We start from the raw sequence: 18,536 nt of genomic DNA, 5'->3' as shown, positions 1-18,536 counted from the left end.
AATGCCCAAATCGAAGGTGTAGAATCATAAATTATACAAAATACCATTCTATAAATTTTGAGAAATTACAAGAATTGAATTTGAATATTCGGGTTACTACAATACCATACTCCAAAACATATCAAGCTCTAATTTTGGTCACAAGTACTCTAGGTAGTTAGTGTATGAAGACCATGCAGGATAGGGGGCTTTGGTAAAATCATCAAAATGGCTATATACACCAGTTTTCATTATTTAGAAACTTAGATATCTGACGAACTTTTGGTTCACTCGATAATGTATGTAATGTTGCATATTCAAAGCCAACCGTATGTCTGTATGTAATTAGGATAATTACTTTACCCAATGATATCCTTAAGTATTGTCTCCTCTATATATAACATGGCCACCGATGGCTTTACCCAAATTCACCCAAACAAGTACGACTCTCATCTGATCCCAATGTCAAAGTAGCTCTCTTATGGAGAATTAATTTTAATTTCTTTCGAACTGAAACAAGTTTTATTAATTTATGACTTTATTTTATATTACATATAGCTGTATGCACATAATATCTTCCTTATTCTTTCATGCATCAATCATTTCTTATAAACTTGGATTCCCTTCCACCTTGACTCCATGTAGTTACTTGAACCAGTTAAAGCCGCATAAGCTCCGTATTTGAAGTAATGGGTATCCCGACCGTGGCCATCCATCACCAACTTTTGGACACCGTCAACGAAAATGGTCACTTTCTGTGTACCAACATTGTGAATCACATTCACTTTCACCCACTTATTGTAGACATTTGCCACCACCACTTTCTTGTTGTAGTACATCAAATTTCCATCAATGACCCTTAGCTGCAGAGTTGTAGCTTCAGTGGTTGCCCCAAATACCTGCATGAGAATAACGCCGGTGGTGCCTTTCGGCACGTAGAAAATACCCTCGAATTGCCATACGCCAGAAGTGTAGTCAAGTCCCTATAATGCAATCAACTTACAAATTAAAATCAATCCGATCGAGAATTGAATGACAGAGGCATATATAGTAATATAAAGCATAATAGTTTGAACAAAAATTGAAGTTAGGAGTAAAGAGAATAATAGATGAATGAATACACTAATTCTGATTTCTGTGCGTGGCCTGGTTGGACTGCCTTCCTCAAAGGGCTTGTCACTGGTGTAAACCTTGAACGTTTCGACTCCATCTATTTTACTGTAGCGCTCGGCGGCAGGTTTGTCATACGGCTTCTGCAACTTGAAGTTTTTGTCCGTTAGAGACACGCGCGTGAAGCCATCAGTAGGATCAGCAGCATTACATAAATATCCCGCAGAGCTCAGGAGTAGCAGAAATAGGGCATTCTTGTAGAAGATAGTACTAGTACTGGTCGTCATTTGGTAATAGATAAACGAAAAAGATATCCTCTTCAAGTACTTCAATACATATATTTATAGTAAGAGCTAATTAAGAGTATCATCGACCATTAGCAACGTTATAAGGAGGGCATTGATTTGTAAGCTACTAACCCAATTTAGGCAACTATCTATGTGCCTAACTTGCTTACATTAACCTTTCCTAATTATTTAATTACATGCATGCATCCAACTGATCCAAGAAATGCAAAAGAAATAATCGACATTTGAGATCGATCGGTCCAGTTATTTCAAGTTGCATGCATGTGTTTTTACATAGGAAAACTGTGGTACGTAGATGCATGTTTTTTCGTATGTGCGATTTTCACAATTTAACAACGGGTGTAACTATATCACCCCACAGTTCACTTTATTCACCAAACAACCTATTAATTTATTGAAAGACTGCAAATACCCCGATGTAAAATTACTGTAATAGATACTAAGTTATTTAAATTTGTAATTCATTTTTGTTTATTTCACAAAACACACATCTATTATATAGTTAAAATTGAAACTAATGAAAATATCGAAATCATTATGTTTATGTAATATTATAATATTGAAGAACGTGTTTTTTTTTTTTTTTTGGATTTGGATGTTAATGTGATTGAATTTATTTTCTTAACTATATTTTAACTTAACTAAATTAGACTATTGATATGCGTACAAATGAGAAAATTATAGTATGTGACCCCATTTTATATTTATAAAACCTAGTTACATGTAGTAATTGTAAGTTTTTTGTCATAATAGAGATTGTCAAAATAAATCTGAAATAAAATCTGCACAAAGTAAGTTTAGAATTGAAAAAAATTGTGTAATGTAAGACAAGAATGTAGAGTGAACAAAACAAGCTTAAAATTGAAGAAATTATGTTGGATTATTAAAAAATGAGCAATTTAAGTACTACAATTGGGTGAACAAACTAATTTGAAAATAGAAAAAATACATGTGAGGTTAAAAGAGAATGTGGGGTGAACAAAGTGGGGGTGACAATAGCCTCACCCTTTAACAACTCATGTGAAACTAAATAAATTAAGTACCCGTTAAGGGGACTTAATGTAAATAACATAATAATCGTTTGAATAAATAAGTTCTCATGAGGTTACTGGAATATATAAGTTGGCCAGTAGTTTACATATATATATTATCTGTACATAACAAGTAGTGAAACAACCAAATTTTTGGCCTTGTTTCTGATTTCCAAAGGTGAATCTGATCCTTAATTAATTGACTATATATGCTTGGGAGTGCCATAAGAGTGATAAGACCAATCAAGCATTCAAGCTTTGCTAGAATCTAAGCTACTACAACCTCTTGCGTCAGAAGTCTAGAAGTGGCCGGGTTGGTTCAAATAAATTGATTCACCCAATTTGGCCAAATTGGTATGGTAGCATTTGATCTGATGTGGTAGACTGGTAGCTCTAGCTAGGGTGATTTACTTAATTACTTTCTAGCTAGGACACCAAATTAATCATTTCTTTTAAGGGCTTTGGAATCCAACTTGAAGGCTGGTCTAGAATTCTACACGCATGAGTTATTGGATTGAAATTTAATTACATGTTCATCGAGGAGGACATACAATCTTAGAGCATAACATACTACAATAACCAGTGTACGTATAGTACGTACATGTCCGCTAATAACATGCAGGTGACTTATTTCTTAACGATAACAAGGGTGAGCAAATCAATAGCTACACCATTTTCTTCTGTGATAAATATCAAATATATCAAGTTGAAGAAATGGCGAATAATCCGAATATGACTTGCAATCTTCGATTACCCGCCATACTTCAGATCTATATAGCTTCCAACTCTTGTTTCAACGCATTAATTAACCACCATATATACAGATATCACACTCTGAAAAACGCATGCAGAAGAGTATTTATGTACGGTCGGATAGCATGCCCTAGCTAGCAGGCTCAGCCTGCTGCCTCGAGGCTGCATGTGTAGCGCCGAAGAAGCACGAGAAAAATGTTACGCAAAGGAAGTGCCTTACTCATCACGTACCACCACACCGACAACAACACCACCATCACCACAAAGCCGTAGAAAAGTCGCATATTTAACCATCGATCAACGTCCAAATGACCAATGTCGTACGTACAGTTCTTCATATATGGCCTTTGCCCATCTAATTTCAGGGACGTAATTCACGTAAACCATGAAATCTCTAAAAACAGGCAGCACCACCTCTTCAATAGAAGTCTTGTCAAAAACACAACATGCTTCAGGAAGCATATACTTGATCTACTAGTCCTACTACGTTTTCAAGAAAGCTAGAGTTGGCTTAGTGCCCTAATTCATGAATCTCCACATAAACGCCCGTACGTACTTTTGGTGGGAGTTTGGAGCACCCAGCTTTAGCTTCCATATTACCCTTTGAACGAACCGTATGTACCCATGGATAGAACTCAAGGCACGTCCAGCCACTCTTCTTGAGTTCTTGTCATAGTGCCAAAAAACACTATCATCTGTACTGAGTGGAATGCAACCAAAGTAGCTGAAGTCGCTTGGGACGTAAACAGTTGAACAAGAAATTGATGGATTGTATAAAATTACACCCGGTGGTTCAGAAACATTAAAATACTTAGGAACACCATTTGTTAATGTCCATGCTTACGATGCATGCTCCTACAAAAAACAAAAAAACAAAAAACAAGAAGAGTAGTTCAATCTGTCGTCTAATATTATCTTTGTTAATTATATACACATTAACAATGTTCATGTCGATCAACTTCTTGTCAACTTCAATATTATCAGCAACTGCCAGTATGCATTGTATGCTGAAAGAAGCTTATGCCAGTTCGGACTAAAACATGTACAACATCAATATCTAAGTCTGTCCATCTCGTAGTGTTCCATATAACTTGAAGTTATAACTTGAATGAATGTCTGCTCAGACTGCTCTTCTTAAACATGACCTAGTAATTGCCCGCCATTTCGAGCATGTAGATCTCTCTATCGACATGCATAAATCACGAATTTACAAATAATATAATCTAAATCGGCCGTATGTATGCGTTAGTAGCCATGCCATCAAAGGCATATCAACTCGTCTAAATTTAATTGTTGTTAAAATTACTTAACATAGCATAATGTTCACAAGACTATGCCGGATGACGTACTCATGATCAATTCATAATATGAATGACTATTTGCAGGAACAACTCCATTTTACTCGGACAGAAAATGAAGCAGATCGACTTAACAACAACCGGTACAAAATTAATTACTCGGATCGCACTCTATTTTCGATCAGACCTGTCGGCACTCTCATCATATATTTTTATAGGAACGAACTTATTATACTGGCCGCACTAATAATACGTAACATGATCACAGAAAATATAAGCTTAGCTTATTCAACATTACACCTTGTATCTTAATTATCAAAATTTATGATTCATCATCTCGTCGGTCAGCACTTTTTATATATTTTGATGTCTTTCCAACGTGATTCCATGTAGTAGCTTATATTAGCTGGAGCAGCATAAACTCCACATTTGAAGTACAAGTCTCCTGGCCCTTGATCCTTCACTTGAAACTTCTGGAGGCCATCAATATAAACGGTCACAGTCCCTCCATCCACATCATGAACAATGTTAAGTCTGAACCACTTGTCATAAAGATCCGTGGCCACCACTTCTCGACTGTAATACCTCATCTCGCCGTTATAGTGTCACAACCCGGACCGCTCCGCCGTAACACGATATTGTCCGCTTTGGGCATAGCCCTCACGGTTTTGTTTTTGGGAGCTCAGAAGCACCTTCCCAGCGGGTCACCCATCCTAGGATTGACCTGGGCCAAGCATGCTTAACTTCGGAGTTCTCCTCTCCTCCAAAGCCGTTGAGCCCCCAAAAGGCCTCGCATTAGATAGAGGTGGGCATGTACATATAAGACGCATCACCCCCTCTCCGTTGGCCGATGTGGGATATTACAATCCACCCCCCTTGGGAGTCCGACGCCCTCGTCGGCACACTCGCACCACACGGCAGAGTGGCTCTGATACCAAATGTCACAACCCGGACCGCTCCGCCGTAACACGATATTGTCCGCTTTGGGCATAGCCCTCACGGTTTTGTTTTTGGGAGCTCAGAAGCACCTTCCCAGCGGGTCACCCATCCTAGGATTGACCTGGGCCAAGCATGCTTAACTTCGGAGTTCTCCTCTCCTCCAAAGCCGTTGAGCCCCCAAAAGGCCTCGCATTAGATAGAGGTGGGCATGTACATATAAGACGCATCACCCCCTCTCCGTTGGCCGATGTGGGATATTACAATCCACCCCCCTTGGGAGTCCGACGCCCTCGTCGGCACACTCGCACCACACGGCAGAGTGGCTCTGATACCAAATGTCACAACCCGGACCGCTCCGCCGTAACACGATATTGTCCGCTTTGGGCATAGCCCTCACGGTTTTGTTTTTGGGAGCTCAGAAGCACCTTCCCAGCGGGTCACCCATCCTAGGATTGACCTGGGCCAAGCATGCTTAACTTCGGAGTTCTCCTCTCCTCCAAAGCCGTTGAGCCCCCAAAAGGTATTTTGGATAGATCTACAAAGAAGCTTCGGAGGAAAGACGTGGAGCTAGTCAAGGTATTGTGGAGTCACCATGATGAGGGTGATGCATCTTGGGAGCTAGAGTCAGACATGATGACCAGATATCCACAGTTGTTTGTTGAGTGAGCTTGAATTTCGGGACGAAATTCCTTTAAGGGGGGTAGATTGTAATAACCCCAAATTTTACGAACAATATTAGTTTAATTCGAATTCCATAAAATGTCGAATTTTAATTAGAGTGATTGCGTTTGGTTGCGATGTTATTAAACGAGAACGTTTAATAAGGAAACGTTACGTTTCCGAACGAAATTATCGACTTTCATTTCATCGCTCGGTTACGAAAACTTCCTTCAGGAAAGTTGTAGAGCTCGTCGATACGAGTTCGTGTATATGTGACGCGTTCGAATCGGACGTCGGGGGTAAAAGTTATTAACGTCTGAAGTTAGTTTCCGATTTGGAAACTAGTATAAATAGATAATTATGGGATTAGGGTTTCCATAATCAGAAACCCTTTCTCTCCCTTCTCTCTCATCCCGCCGCTCTCCCTTTCTCTCTTCTCTCTCACTCTCTCGACCTTCTCTCTCTCACCCTCGGATCGTCGCAACCCGAGCTCTCCCATCCTCCTCTCCTTCACGATTGAACACCCTCACCTCTTCCCGAGCTCTCTCTCTCACCTTCGGATCGCTCTCTCCCCGAAACACTCCCACCGCACCTCGAAGATTTGCCCGGCGATCTCCCACACAGGGCTGCCGTGACGTGCACCGCTCGGCTCAACCACGTCGCGAGGACCACAGCTGCCACCCTTCGGCTCGCCTGCTAGAGACTCGCCGCCGTGAGGACGCCGACGTTGCCAAGCTTCTGCAAGTCTCGGCAATGATCTTCATCGCCACCATCGAGCTCCAAACGAGCTTTCCATCATCATATTGAGGTGAGATACGTGCTAGGATGGATTGTGTGTTTGTTGTGTGATGTTTTTGGTTGATTTGGGAGGTTGTTGGTGGAGATCGGAGGGAGAGATGGAAGGGGAGGTTACCGCCGCTTTAGGCGGCGCGTGAGGTTAGTAGGAAGGGGTACGAGGCGGCGTTAGGCCGCGGGGAGGAGGAGGAAGAAGAAAAGGAGAAGAATGGGGCGGCGGTGGCATCACACGCGCCTTGGTTGGCGTCGGCGCATGGGCCCCACGCGCGGCCGGCCGGAGGTGGCGCGTGTGGCACACGCGCCGCCGTGTGAGGCGGTGTAAATAGTTTCGACTGAAAGGGTATTTTGGTAATTTACTGTGTAACGGTAAAGGTAAATGTAAATTTTATTTACGTATGGTGAATGTAATTAAGTTTTACCTACGGTAAATGTAATTATAATTTACTTTCAGTAAATGTAAAAAAAGTAAATTGTAAAAAGGGTAATTTAGTAAATTTTATTTACTGAATTTGTATTTACATTAAATCGTACGTATACGTACAGAAATACGTATTAATATTTATACGTACAGAAATACGTATTAATATTTATACGTACAGAAATACGTATTAATATTTATACGTACAGAAATACGTATTTAATATTTATACGTACAGTAATACGTATTTAATATTTTTATACGTACAGAAATACGTATTAATATTTATACGTACAGAAATACGTATTAACTGAGTATTGTACAGTAACCGTGAATAGTGAACAGTGAACAGTAACTTCGTATAAACCAAAATTTGCTGAACAGTAACCGTATATTACTGTTTTGGCATTTAAAGGTTTACGAAACGATTCTAAACTCTTTTCTTATTCTTTTAAGGTGACCGTTAAATCGAGGAAAGGAATTAGCATCGCGAATTGTGGAATTACGCTCGAGTCAATAAGGTGAGTAAAATCTCACTGAATTACGAATCTACCCTCGCGGTGATTCAACATTTTTGCAAGTGTGTTTATTTAATGAATTACAACATGTATATAACTTAGTGGACTACGTATATATATAGTATAATGGTAATAAATACATATATATATATATAGTTCATTAAATTACATACTGTTATTAATTCATTTAAAATAGTCATTTCGGTGACAGAAAAATTGTGCATGTGTATGTGATTTCAATGGTACGATATGATGTGAGATTATCGTACGTAATTTTTCAGGTGTTTATGAAATATGACATGTATAGGATATAGTGGACTATGTATATGCGGTATAAATGGTAAATAAATACGAATATATATAGTTTGCTATATAATATACTGTTATGATTTTTATTATGGATATATTGTGAAAGTTTTAAAACGTACAATATGATGAGTGATTATTGTACATGATTTTATCACGGAAAATGTGAAATATTGTGATTTGTCTTCGGACGTGATGTGTGGTACAATATGATGTGAGATTATTGTACATGTGATTTTATCTCGGAAAATGTGAAATATTGTGATTTGTCTTCGGACGTGATTTGTGGTACAATATGATGTGAGATTATTGTACATGTGAGGCAAGTCGGAACCTAGCCTTTGGCCGGGCGAAAGTTACGATACAGTTAGAGCTCTAGTCTGTCTGCCATAGTACTGCATGAGGTAACGGGTGGTTATCTGATCATGGGTACTCAGCTTGTTTTGGATGTTGGGTGGCGGGTGGTTACCCAACATCAGCGGTATACTAAGTGAGGGGTAACGGATGTGTACCAGCGCTCATTAGTTACCATTTTGTGAAAGTATTTGAGTAACCAGATGGGTTGCTCGTTTTCTCATGATTTTCATTATACTGTGTTGATGTGGAGTTGTGTCTTTTATGAGACGAGAGTTATTTTAATATTTTACTCATACGAGCTGTAAAGCTTACCGGGTTTGTGTCTACAATCCCGGTGCACCAATTCGATGGTGTAGGGGATACTTCCGCAGGTGCTGAGTAGTGGTGATTGAGTGACGACCCGAAGACTCGAAGTCGATCGCATTCCAGTCGTGGTGAGGTTTCAGCGTGGATTGTGTGTGTGATTTGGTGTGATTTTATTTGTGAGTGTGTGGTGAGGATTATACAATTCCATTTGTTATATGTTGAATTATCATTTGGGTTTGTAATAATCGGCTTGACTGAGTTATATTTTAAACTCAGATGAGATCCGCTGTTACGCTTTAATGATTTCGATTTCATTGAGATTATTTTTGTGTTTAACGATTCTAAGATTTTGAGTTTTGAAGCTCGAAATTTTGGGGTCGTTACATATAGATTCTCAGTATTATAGTGGTGGCGCCATGAGCTGCTCCATGGATCTGTGCTATAGTTGCACCGGAGGTTCCATTTGGCACGAAGCCATACCCTTCAAATTGCCAAACTCCAGATGAATAGTCGAGTCCCTACAAATGCACACAAAGTCTTTATGATTAATTACCAATGAGCAAGCAGGAGTACTAGTTAATAGCAGCAACAATTACATGCATGGACAAATTACAAATAAATGTACGTGAACAGAACTTAAATGCACGGGAACATGAAAATAGAGGCGGGTTGGACTGCATGGCAAGTATTGGAGTTGATGGAGATCTAGATGACTAGATCGATGTACCCGAATGCGAACTTCAGTTCGAGGCTGAGTTTGACTGTTTGGGTCGTGTGGCTTGTCATCAGCATAGACCCACAAATGCCTTACTCCATCGTCAAACTTGTACCGTTGCTCAAGTGGTATGTCATAGGGTTTCTGTAATTCGAAGTTGTATTCAGACAATGGGATGGATAGAAAGCCATTGGTAGGATCAGGATTAGCACTACATAACTGACTGAAATGATCGAGTGAGCTGGGAAAAAGAAAAAGGAGAAACTGATAGAAGTAAAAACCTCTCATCATTTTGTAAACTGAAAGCCACTCTCTACTTGGTGCAGTGGAGATTGAACTATGAAAAAAGCCTAGCTTGCGTGGTGGGATATATATAGGAGCATAATTGGTTGCTCGTAATAGGATATTAGGATTTGAACTTCTTATTTCGGTCATTGACGTAGGTTAACTTATAGTTGTCTATATGAATGTTTTCTGTGTTAGACATAAACCTCTCCACCTAATTGATGTCAAGCTGACTCTCTTAGCTTGTTTGCTAAAAGTCACTTGATACAGTCCAAAAGCAGTTGGGGTTAAGTTAAATAAGATAATATTTGTAATGAAATATGAGTCCGGCTAGCTGTATTATAAATTGGAGAGGAGGATTATATTCGAGCTTGGCATCGTTAATTACTACTCTCTAGATGGTATTCATTTTCTTATGTTGGAAATGAAGATATTCATATTGCAACACCCAGGTAATTTTAACTCGATCTTCGTTTCAACCATTTGTGGTTGTTAATTAAAGTTAGTATTGTTCTTATAAGCTCAGTCATTATAACTTTATTTTCTGAAAGTATTAACGTTTAAACCCTTACATGTATACATCACTTATGGATACCAATAAAATGAAAGCCAATATGGAGGATCAAGTCAAGTAACTGGATAAATCGAGGTGGCGCGCGGTTGGCTCTCAAAATAATTGATAACTTAATTATAGATTAAGGTCCTTGTTCTAAGTTCAGACAAACATAAGTTCACCCTTCACTAATATAATTTATCAGAGACTGTGAACCCGTGAAGGGTGAACCAGAAGCTGACATGTGAAGTTCAGAAGATGCGCTCCTAGCCTCCAGGCACTTTTATAATACAGGTGATATCAAGAAGATGATCACAATAAATCAATAATATGTCTATACGAATCATGCAAGAATATTTAGTATCTCTCAATTTTCTTTTATCTGTTTCTTTGAAATATTGTTTTTTCAAGATCCTTGATTTCAGGGATGCGAAATAAACTATAACTCTAGAGTACCCGGAGAATCGAAGGACATTGAAGTTTACTTCAGCTAGGCTATATCTGCTTACTGGCCGCTGGGCAGAGGCCGGCCACAGTTCACAAGTTGATCTCCACATAACAGTTTTTGCAGCAGCAGGTTTCTAGATATCTAGCTAGGGCTCATCAACGGGCCGGGCCTTAGTACATTTAGATAAAGTGACGGGCCAAATATTTTTAAAAATATGAAAATGCAAGTCCGCCCATCTAAAGAGGATCTTCCAGATTTGTATTAGAAAAAAAAATAATATTCTTATTTAATGATTTAGAACAATAAAAGAATTCATGGAAAACATTCAAAAAAAAAGTCACAAATAAATTCTAATTTCAAAATATTGTCGATTGACACGAGTAAATGTGATTAATATATATATTTAGGGACCCTATAAAAGTTTTGTTTAATTTCGTTCATTTTGGACATGGTTTAACCGTCCGTACCTATGATCAATCAAAAAAGAGGTGTTTTGACATATTAAAACCCCATTGACCGGGGCTTTTCCAAATGGGTTTACTTGATGCGACCGCGCATGATCGGTGACAAATATTAGGTGATTTCAAATATGTAAACAATTTTTGGCATTCGCATCTTGGTAATGACTCATTCCTTAAAGCATATTAATTGTGTTATTGGTTTACCGAAAATTCCGACTGTCAAACGAGATCCGAATTAGATGAAATTTTTACATGATCACTAAATATATATACCGATCACATCGGTTGGTGTCGATTGATCGCGAGAAGTTTCCTTTATATATTCGCTTCATAATGTGATAGTTTTATTATAAACCTAATATAATAGTTATGATTCATTAGTGGACACTTCGGCGATCAACAACTCCAGTTCGAAATATAATCAATTGACATTAGCAGATGTGATCGGTATATATATTTAGGGATCCCGTAAAAATTTCTTTTGTTTTGGACATGATTTGACCGTTCGTACATACGGTTAACCAAAAAAGAGGTGTTTTGACATATTAAAACCCTCATTGACCAGGGCTTTGTCAAATGGATTTCCTCAGTACAACCGCGTACAATCAGTGATAAAAATTAGGTGATTTCAGATTTGGAAACGGCTTTCGATGTTCGCATATTAGTAATATGTCTTCCATTTGGGAATATTAGTGGTATTTTTAGTTTACCGGAAATTACGACAGTTAAACAAGATCCAAATTGGATGAAATTTTTACAGGGTCACTAAATATATATACCGATCACATCGGATGGTGTCGATCGATCCTAGAAGTTTCCTTCATATAATCATTTTATAATGCGATAGTTTTATATTTAAACCTAATATAAAAGTTACAATACATTAGTGGACACTTCGGCGATCGACAACTCCAGCTCGAAATATGGTTGATCCACACCAGAAGATGTGATCGGTATATATATTTTAGGAGCCCGTAAAAATTTCATTCATTTTGGACATGGTTTGACTATCCGTACCTACAGTCAACAAAAAAAATAGGCGTTTTGACATATTAAACCCCATTGACCGGTGCTTCACCAAATGGCTTTCCTCATTGCGATAATGTTTGATTGGTGACAAAAATTAGGTGATTTCAGATATATAAACGTTTTTCGGCGTTCGCATTTTGATAATGGGTCCTCCGTTAGAGCATATTAGTGGTGTTTTCAATTACCGGAAATTCTGATGGTTAGACAAGGTCCAAATTGGATACAATTTTTTCAGGGTCACTAAATATATATATCGATCACATCAGCTGGTGTCGATCGATCCCAAGAAGTTTTCTTCATATAGTCGCTTCATAATATGATAGTTTTATTCTATACCTAATGTAAAAGGTTATGATACATTAGTGGACACTTTAGCGATCGACAACTTCAGTTCGAAATATGGTCGATCTACACTAGCAAGTGTGATCGGTATATCTATTTAGACATCTCGTAAAAATTTCGTCCGTTTTGGACATGATTTGACCCTTCGTACCTACGGTTAACAAAAAAATATACATTTTGACATATTAAAACTCCATTGACCGGGTTCGCCCAATGAGTTTCCTCGGTCCGACCTCGTACAATTGGTGAAAAAAATTAGCTTATTTTAGATATGCAACGCCTTTTGGTGCTCGCATCTTGGTAATGAGTCATCCCTTAGGGCATATTAGTAGTGTTTTTGGTTTATCGGTAATTCTGACGGTCAGACGAGGTACAAATTGGATGAAATTTTTACAGGATCACTAAATATATATACCGATCACATCAGCCGGTGTCCATCAATCATGAGAAGTTTCCTTCATATAGTCGCTTCATAATGCGATAGTTTTATTATAAATTTAATAGAATATGTATGTCTATATTTTACGGACCGGGCCTTACAAGCTTTTAGGGCAGGGCATTACAGGCTTTTAAGGCCGGGCCTTGCGGGCTTTTAGTGGGCCGGGCCGGGTTTCTGACCTCTAAACTAAGCCCGACACTCTACCTACGGAAGCGGGCTTTGCCGGGATTTCTCGCGGGCCGGGCCGGGTAAAAGCCCATCGGATTTGCGGGCTTCCGTGGGCTTCTCGGATCCGCAGGCTCAATAATGAGGCCTATATCTAGCTATGTACTCCCTTCTGCATATTTAGGGGCTTTTCTCATTCTCATGCTATCAAGAGACTAAGGGCGTATCTACACACGGGCTACGGTGGGATACAACTTACCTTAAATTATTTAAAAAAATTTGTCTTTCTAACTAAATTTTAGTGTAAAAAATTAAATTTTAAATATTAACCCACCTCAAATTTCAATATATAACCCATAAATAATCGTAAATTGTTTTTCTATTCAAACCCATTATGAAATTCTAACTCCACCCTTGCAAGAGACCCAATTTGGTACAACTCCGCAGATTATCCCAAATAAATGTTAGACTAAAAAAATAAATAAATAAAGTTTCAAGAGGGAGTACCTTCTATCCCAAGTAACGTAAATATGAAAATGCCATCCAGTTTGAGCTCAAGTAATAAAATAATTGAAAACATGGAATGTACAATCGTTTCAGACAATACATCTCTTACATGAGTTGTGTTGTATTATAGTATGATCAACGGGTCAGCGTACAATAAGCCCAGTTGTAAAATCATTTACTAGCTTAAAGAGAACAAAATGGATGTTAAAAAGTAATCTATGCATAAGACACAAATTCAACGCATTTTTTTTATAATTAAGAAAAATGTCGATTTTTACTTGCAAGTTGCACGCAACACTTAAGGCTGTTAACCCAAAAAAAAAAAAAACAGTTGAGGCTATTTATATTCATAGACCATGATCATCTTAACACGATTTCCTTGGCTTGAAGCAACTAAATCGCTGTGGCGTGAAATGGATTGATATTACTATTTTCCAGCAAGTACTTGCTTATATTTTGTGGCTTTATGAAACACAGATGACGTACACAAGGGCATTATTCCCACACGTTAAAGCAATAACAAATTGAATTCAATTTAGGCGCAACCTACCTACCTTAATTCTCATGCTTCTTCCATCTGCTCCGATCCTTAGCATGTATAAATTATATATTGAAGTCATCTCCTCCATGAAAACTCAAAGCTGCCAAAGAATATCAATCAATGGCAAAGAGAGAATATTTTTGGGGTATTTACAAATTTCAGAGCATTCTTGGAGCAAGTCTTCGTCGCAATAGGCCATCTTCGTCTACATACTTGTCTAATGGTCGTCAAGGACGTGAGGTTTCAGCTGCTACAGTATCGAATATAATCTCGCAACGTGGTTATTCGACGAATAATCCGTTAGGCTTACGGTTATTTAGCAGCACCAACAACAAACCATGTACAAAACTTGAGCAGCCACTGCCTGCTACAAGTTCTTCTAAGCAGACCATCTCTAATTGGTAATAATATTTCGTATATTTCCACTGACATACATTGTGTTCTCGCTATGCCATGCATTGTTCTTTCCATACCTCAGCAGGCACTTGTTATTTCCATTACAGGGTAAGATGGATTTTGGGCTCCCTTATGTCCATTTTGATCCCTTTTTGGACGCACAAGTACTGGAGAAAACTGCAAATGATTGAAGGTATGTATGTTTCAGTGGATCCTTTTTTAATTAGTTTGATTGATTCACTGATCACTTCACTGAATAAAGTGACTATAATGGAACGAATCAATCTCAAATGGGAAACTGTGGTTGGATACATGTAGGAGAGGCAGAGGTGGTGATGGAAGAGGTTGACAATGTAGCAAAAGTAGTAGATAGAGTTGCCACTGCGGTTGAGAAAGTATCAGCCGATTTAGCAGATAAACTACCATCTGGTCATACAAAACTAAAACAACTTGCTTTGCTGATCGAACGCGTATCCGAACTGGCTGCTCATGATGCTCAACTAACACAAGAATTCATTCACAAGGTCTTAGTTTTTTGTTAGTCACACACATTAGCTATATATATATATATTTAACTTGTCTCTCTGGCTAAGCTAAGGAATTTAATATTTTCTTTTTTTATTAATTATATAGGTGGATGCACTGAAGCAAGACCTACGAGACTTGGAGAAGCTAGTGCAGCCAGTTGTTGATGAGATTGAAAGACATTGAATTCCAAGGAAACTACTCGCCTGTTCCATTGACAGAGCAAAAATAATGGAAATGTGGTCTGTGCATACTAATATACTTGCAAATTACAATCCCATTCTTTTGTACTAGCTATGTCAGCTAGCATAGAATTTAATAAGAAAGCTTATACGTACCATCGACTTGTATAGGAAATAATTGCAATTGCAAAGCTCCATTAAGCTTACTTGATGCGCATGTATACCGATCTATCAATAATTCATACCCATGCATACACCTAAGAATGACTTTCTCATCGGAAGAAACTTACGGTACCGGTGTTCAACAAGCAGACTCACGACCGGCCATTCATCCATTTGGCAGGGCATTACTAAAGCAGGAACCTAGTTAGCAAGCATGGGAGACATTCGCCAATCAATGAATTGTGTGTGAAAAGATGATTAGAGTGGTGGTATAAGAGGTACAACTGCACAAGTAACTTCACGTGGATTACAATTTGATTCATCCACTCTTAAATAACATCTCTTCTCACAACCTATATTGCAGCATAGATCTTTTAAAACAGAGCTAAAAATTTGGAATTCATTGAAATTTCTCGAGAATTTTTAGCCTGAAGCTTAGCTTCTACTTCTCTTTCTTTCTTGGGTCTTCTCAATGAGCAATGATTACCATCGCACCTCAATGCGCCTCTTAGCACCTCAACAAAAAAACGAGTTAGCCAAATTCCAGAGCTTCTCAACCTTGACTCTTTGACAATGACTCTTTCCCTCAAACATGCACAACACAATTAGTTGTGTGCTATCAAAGTTACCGAACTTAATAGGAGCAGTCTTTATTAATTTGCACAACTCTCCTTCAGCAACATAATCATGAACACATTCGCATCCATTAAACACCTGTTTTAGACACATCACTCTTAAAAACCAAGATTGCTTCTCAACTTCTCGCTACACCTCAATTGTGGAATATGCATGAGCTAATGAGTTACATATCATATCTCCATGGCTCCGGCCACCCAAAACTTGTGTTAGGTTATCCTTACGGCATAAGTTACCTCCCTTTAAAGTTTGCTGCAATATTGATTGCTTTTGAAAATTTTATCTTCCAAGAAGCAAATTTTGTTCCTCCACATTTACTATTGCTCAGCCTCCTCGAATGCTAATAGGAACTAAGATTGTCCATATATCCACCTTCAACTAAATAAAGAATCCAAAATAGATAAGAAGTTAGTTTTTGTTTAAAGATTGGAGAAATATAACAAACATATAGAGATAACAGAGATATCATCTTATTCATTGATAGGAGCCTCTATTTATAGAGGATTATATGATACATACTAGGAAACGTATCTCTACTTGTAATAATAAACCTATTACTATATGAAACTTGATGTTCCTATTCCTAAGTGGAATAGACCAAGGCACACACATGGTGCATATCCTAAAACAGTTTTGAGCTGAAACCTAAATATATAGGATTTCAATTCTTCATATTATACTATTGTTTAAATTACTTCAAATTTTATTATCGTTAAACCTATAGCTAATCGTATATTTATTAAAAACAATACTTAATTATATATAGAGAGAGGATCATGAGCGGATGTCCGCAGAGTGCGGATTCGCCAGTTTCGGCTACCAGCGACGCGCAACGATGGTGCGGATGGTGCGGATGGTGCTGACTGTGCCCCCTCCCAGCGCTCAGGTCTGTGTCCGTCGCCGTAATCGTAGACGTCTGCACTTTTGGAGAGTTGTGGACGTCCGCTTCATAACAGGTATATATATATATATACAGTCTCTATCCATAGTGAAACTTCATTCTGAAATTACAGAGTCAAGTTCCAATTTTGGCAAACTTTTCGGTCAAATATTTTCACCATAAGCGATTCAATATTTAGGTATGTTATTCAAGATCATCTCTACAAAGTTTCATTTAATTTGACAATGGTTTGAGCTTTCAAAATTGAGATTTACACGAATGATTCACGTTTAACAATTTTAATTCATTCATTCATTTAATCTAATTTCAATACATTAACAATGTCCGAATTAGATGAAATTTTGTAGAGATGATCTTGAATAGCATACCTAAATATTGAATCGCTTATGGTGAAAACATTTGACCGAAAAGTGTGCCAAAATTGAAACTTCACTCTGTAATTTTAGAGTGAAACTTCACTATGAATATAAACTATATATATATATATATATAACGAACTTTAGGGAGAGAAGTATCGAGCACCTTAATCAACATTTAAAGGCGTAGATACACATGGCAACTGTGTGTTATAACCCACCTCAAACAATAAAAAAAAATGAAAATGCGGCTTAAATTTGGTTTTAAAAAATAAATATCAAAGTACCTATTATAAACCTAACACCTCACAACCTCACATTTTCTAAAGGTTGCTTAAAAAAATTCGAGAATACACAGTACACTGGTACACACTATCTCACATTTTCTTCCAGCTAAAAGCCCGTGAGCTTAGCTCGCTCTCAAGCATGAAGTGGGAAATTTCCGTCAATTGGACATCAAGGCTCACTTTTCAAGCATTAAAAGAGCACAGAGAACGCCACTAATTGTAGAGAGAAAAGACATTGGAGATCCACTACTACACATATCACATTTAATGACATTTTAGGCATGACGTTTGTTAAAAAAAGTCATTGAAAGTATATTCAATAGCGTTTTTACAATAAAAACGTCATTGAATTTTCAAGTCACAATTTCAAAATTACATTCAAGTCATAAAAAAAATTATGACGTTTTTAAAACGCTATTAAAATTGCATTTGATGGCGTTTTCCCAACGCCATTGCAAAATTGAAGTCGATGGTATTTATAAACGCCATAAATATTAGATACAGTTGCTCTTATTTTCACTTATTTCCATCAAAACCCTAAATATATCCCCAAACATCTCTCTCTCTCTCTCTCTCTCTCTCTCTCAAGTTTGGATAATTATGAATTCGATGGCCTTCGAGTTCATGTTATCGGATTCTCAGATCTACTTTCATAGCAACTCTCTCCTTGACATTCAATTTGTTGTGGTTCTTCTGCTTTTCCCAACACCGTACATAGCGAATCGATAACATTTCTCCTCTCTCGTTCTTTTATTTTATTTTATTTTTTATTTCCAATTCCAAGACATTTCTAGTGTGGGGCCCGAAGACAACCCCCTAATGCTAAGC

General features: G+C 37.9%; 3 protein-coding genes across 3 annotated transcripts; 1 reads left to right on the top strand and 2 right to left on the bottom strand.

The window, feature by feature from the left end:
- Positions 1-578: 578 nt before the first annotated feature.
- Positions 579-1,376, bottom strand: LOC126783969 (citrate-binding protein-like). Its single transcript, XM_050509490.1, has 2 exons — positions 1,101-1,376; positions 579-962 (listed from the first exon to the last, which is right to left on the bottom strand). The coding sequence occupies exons 1-2, from the start codon at positions 1,374-1,376 to the stop codon at positions 579-581; spliced, it is 660 nt and encodes a 219-aa protein (XP_050365447.1).
- A 3,273-nt stretch (positions 1,377-4,649) lies between these two features.
- Positions 4,650-9,792, bottom strand: LOC126784797 (citrate-binding protein-like). The gene is made up of 3 exons (XM_050510310.1): positions 9,506-9,792; positions 9,169-9,296; positions 4,650-5,082 (listed from the first exon to the last, which is right to left on the bottom strand). The coding sequence occupies exons 1-3, from the start codon at positions 9,782-9,784 to the stop codon at positions 4,824-4,826; spliced, it is 666 nt and encodes a 221-aa protein (XP_050366267.1). The 5' UTR covers positions 9,785-9,792; the 3' UTR covers positions 4,650-4,823.
- A 4,614-nt stretch (positions 9,793-14,406) lies between these two features.
- Positions 14,407-15,484, top strand: LOC126784795 (uncharacterized). Its single transcript, XM_050510307.1, has 3 exons — positions 14,407-14,852; positions 14,978-15,183; positions 15,293-15,484. The coding sequence occupies exons 1-3, from the start codon at positions 14,717-14,719 to the stop codon at positions 15,368-15,370; spliced, it is 420 nt and encodes a 139-aa protein (XP_050366264.1). The 5' UTR covers positions 14,407-14,716; the 3' UTR covers positions 15,371-15,484.
- The last annotated feature ends 3,052 nt before the right edge of the window (positions 15,485-18,536 follow it).

The sequence above is a fragment of the Argentina anserina genome, chromosome 2 (assembly GCF_933775445.1).
Source record: "Argentina anserina chromosome 2, drPotAnse1.1, whole genome shotgun sequence".
Classification (NCBI taxonomy): Eukaryota; Viridiplantae; Streptophyta; class Magnoliopsida; order Rosales; family Rosaceae; genus Argentina; species Argentina anserina.
This window is presented reverse-complemented; position numbering and strand designations above follow the sequence as displayed.

Coding starts and splice junctions, on each gene's coding strand:
- LOC126783969 (XM_050509490.1), bottom strand. CDS start 1,376: ATGACGACCAGTACTAGTACTATCTTCTACAAGAATGCCCTATTTCTG. Junction 963..1,100: donor GCACAGAAATCAGAATTAGT/GTATTCATTCAT, acceptor ATTGCATTATAG/GGACTTGACTACACTTCTGG.
- LOC126784797 (XM_050510310.1), bottom strand. CDS start 9,784: ATGATGAGAGGTTTTTACTTCTATCAGTTTCTCCTTTTTCTTTTTCCC. Junction 9,297..9,505: donor GAACTGAAGTTCGCATTCGG/GTACATCGATCT, acceptor GTGCATTTGTAG/GGACTCGACTATTCATCTGG. Junction 5,083..9,168: donor ACCACTATAATACTGAGAAT/CTATATGTAACG, acceptor CGGGTTGTGACA/CTATAACGGCGAGATGAGGT.
- LOC126784795 (XM_050510307.1), top strand. CDS start 14,717: ATGCATTGTTCTTTCCATACCTCAGCAGGCACTTGTTATTTCCATTAC. Junction 14,853..14,977: donor AAAACTGCAAATGATTGAAG/GTATGTATGTTT, acceptor GGATACATGTAG/GAGAGGCAGAGGTGGTGATG. Junction 15,184..15,292: donor CACAAGAATTCATTCACAAG/GTCTTAGTTTTT, acceptor TTAATTATATAG/GTGGATGCACTGAAGCAAGA.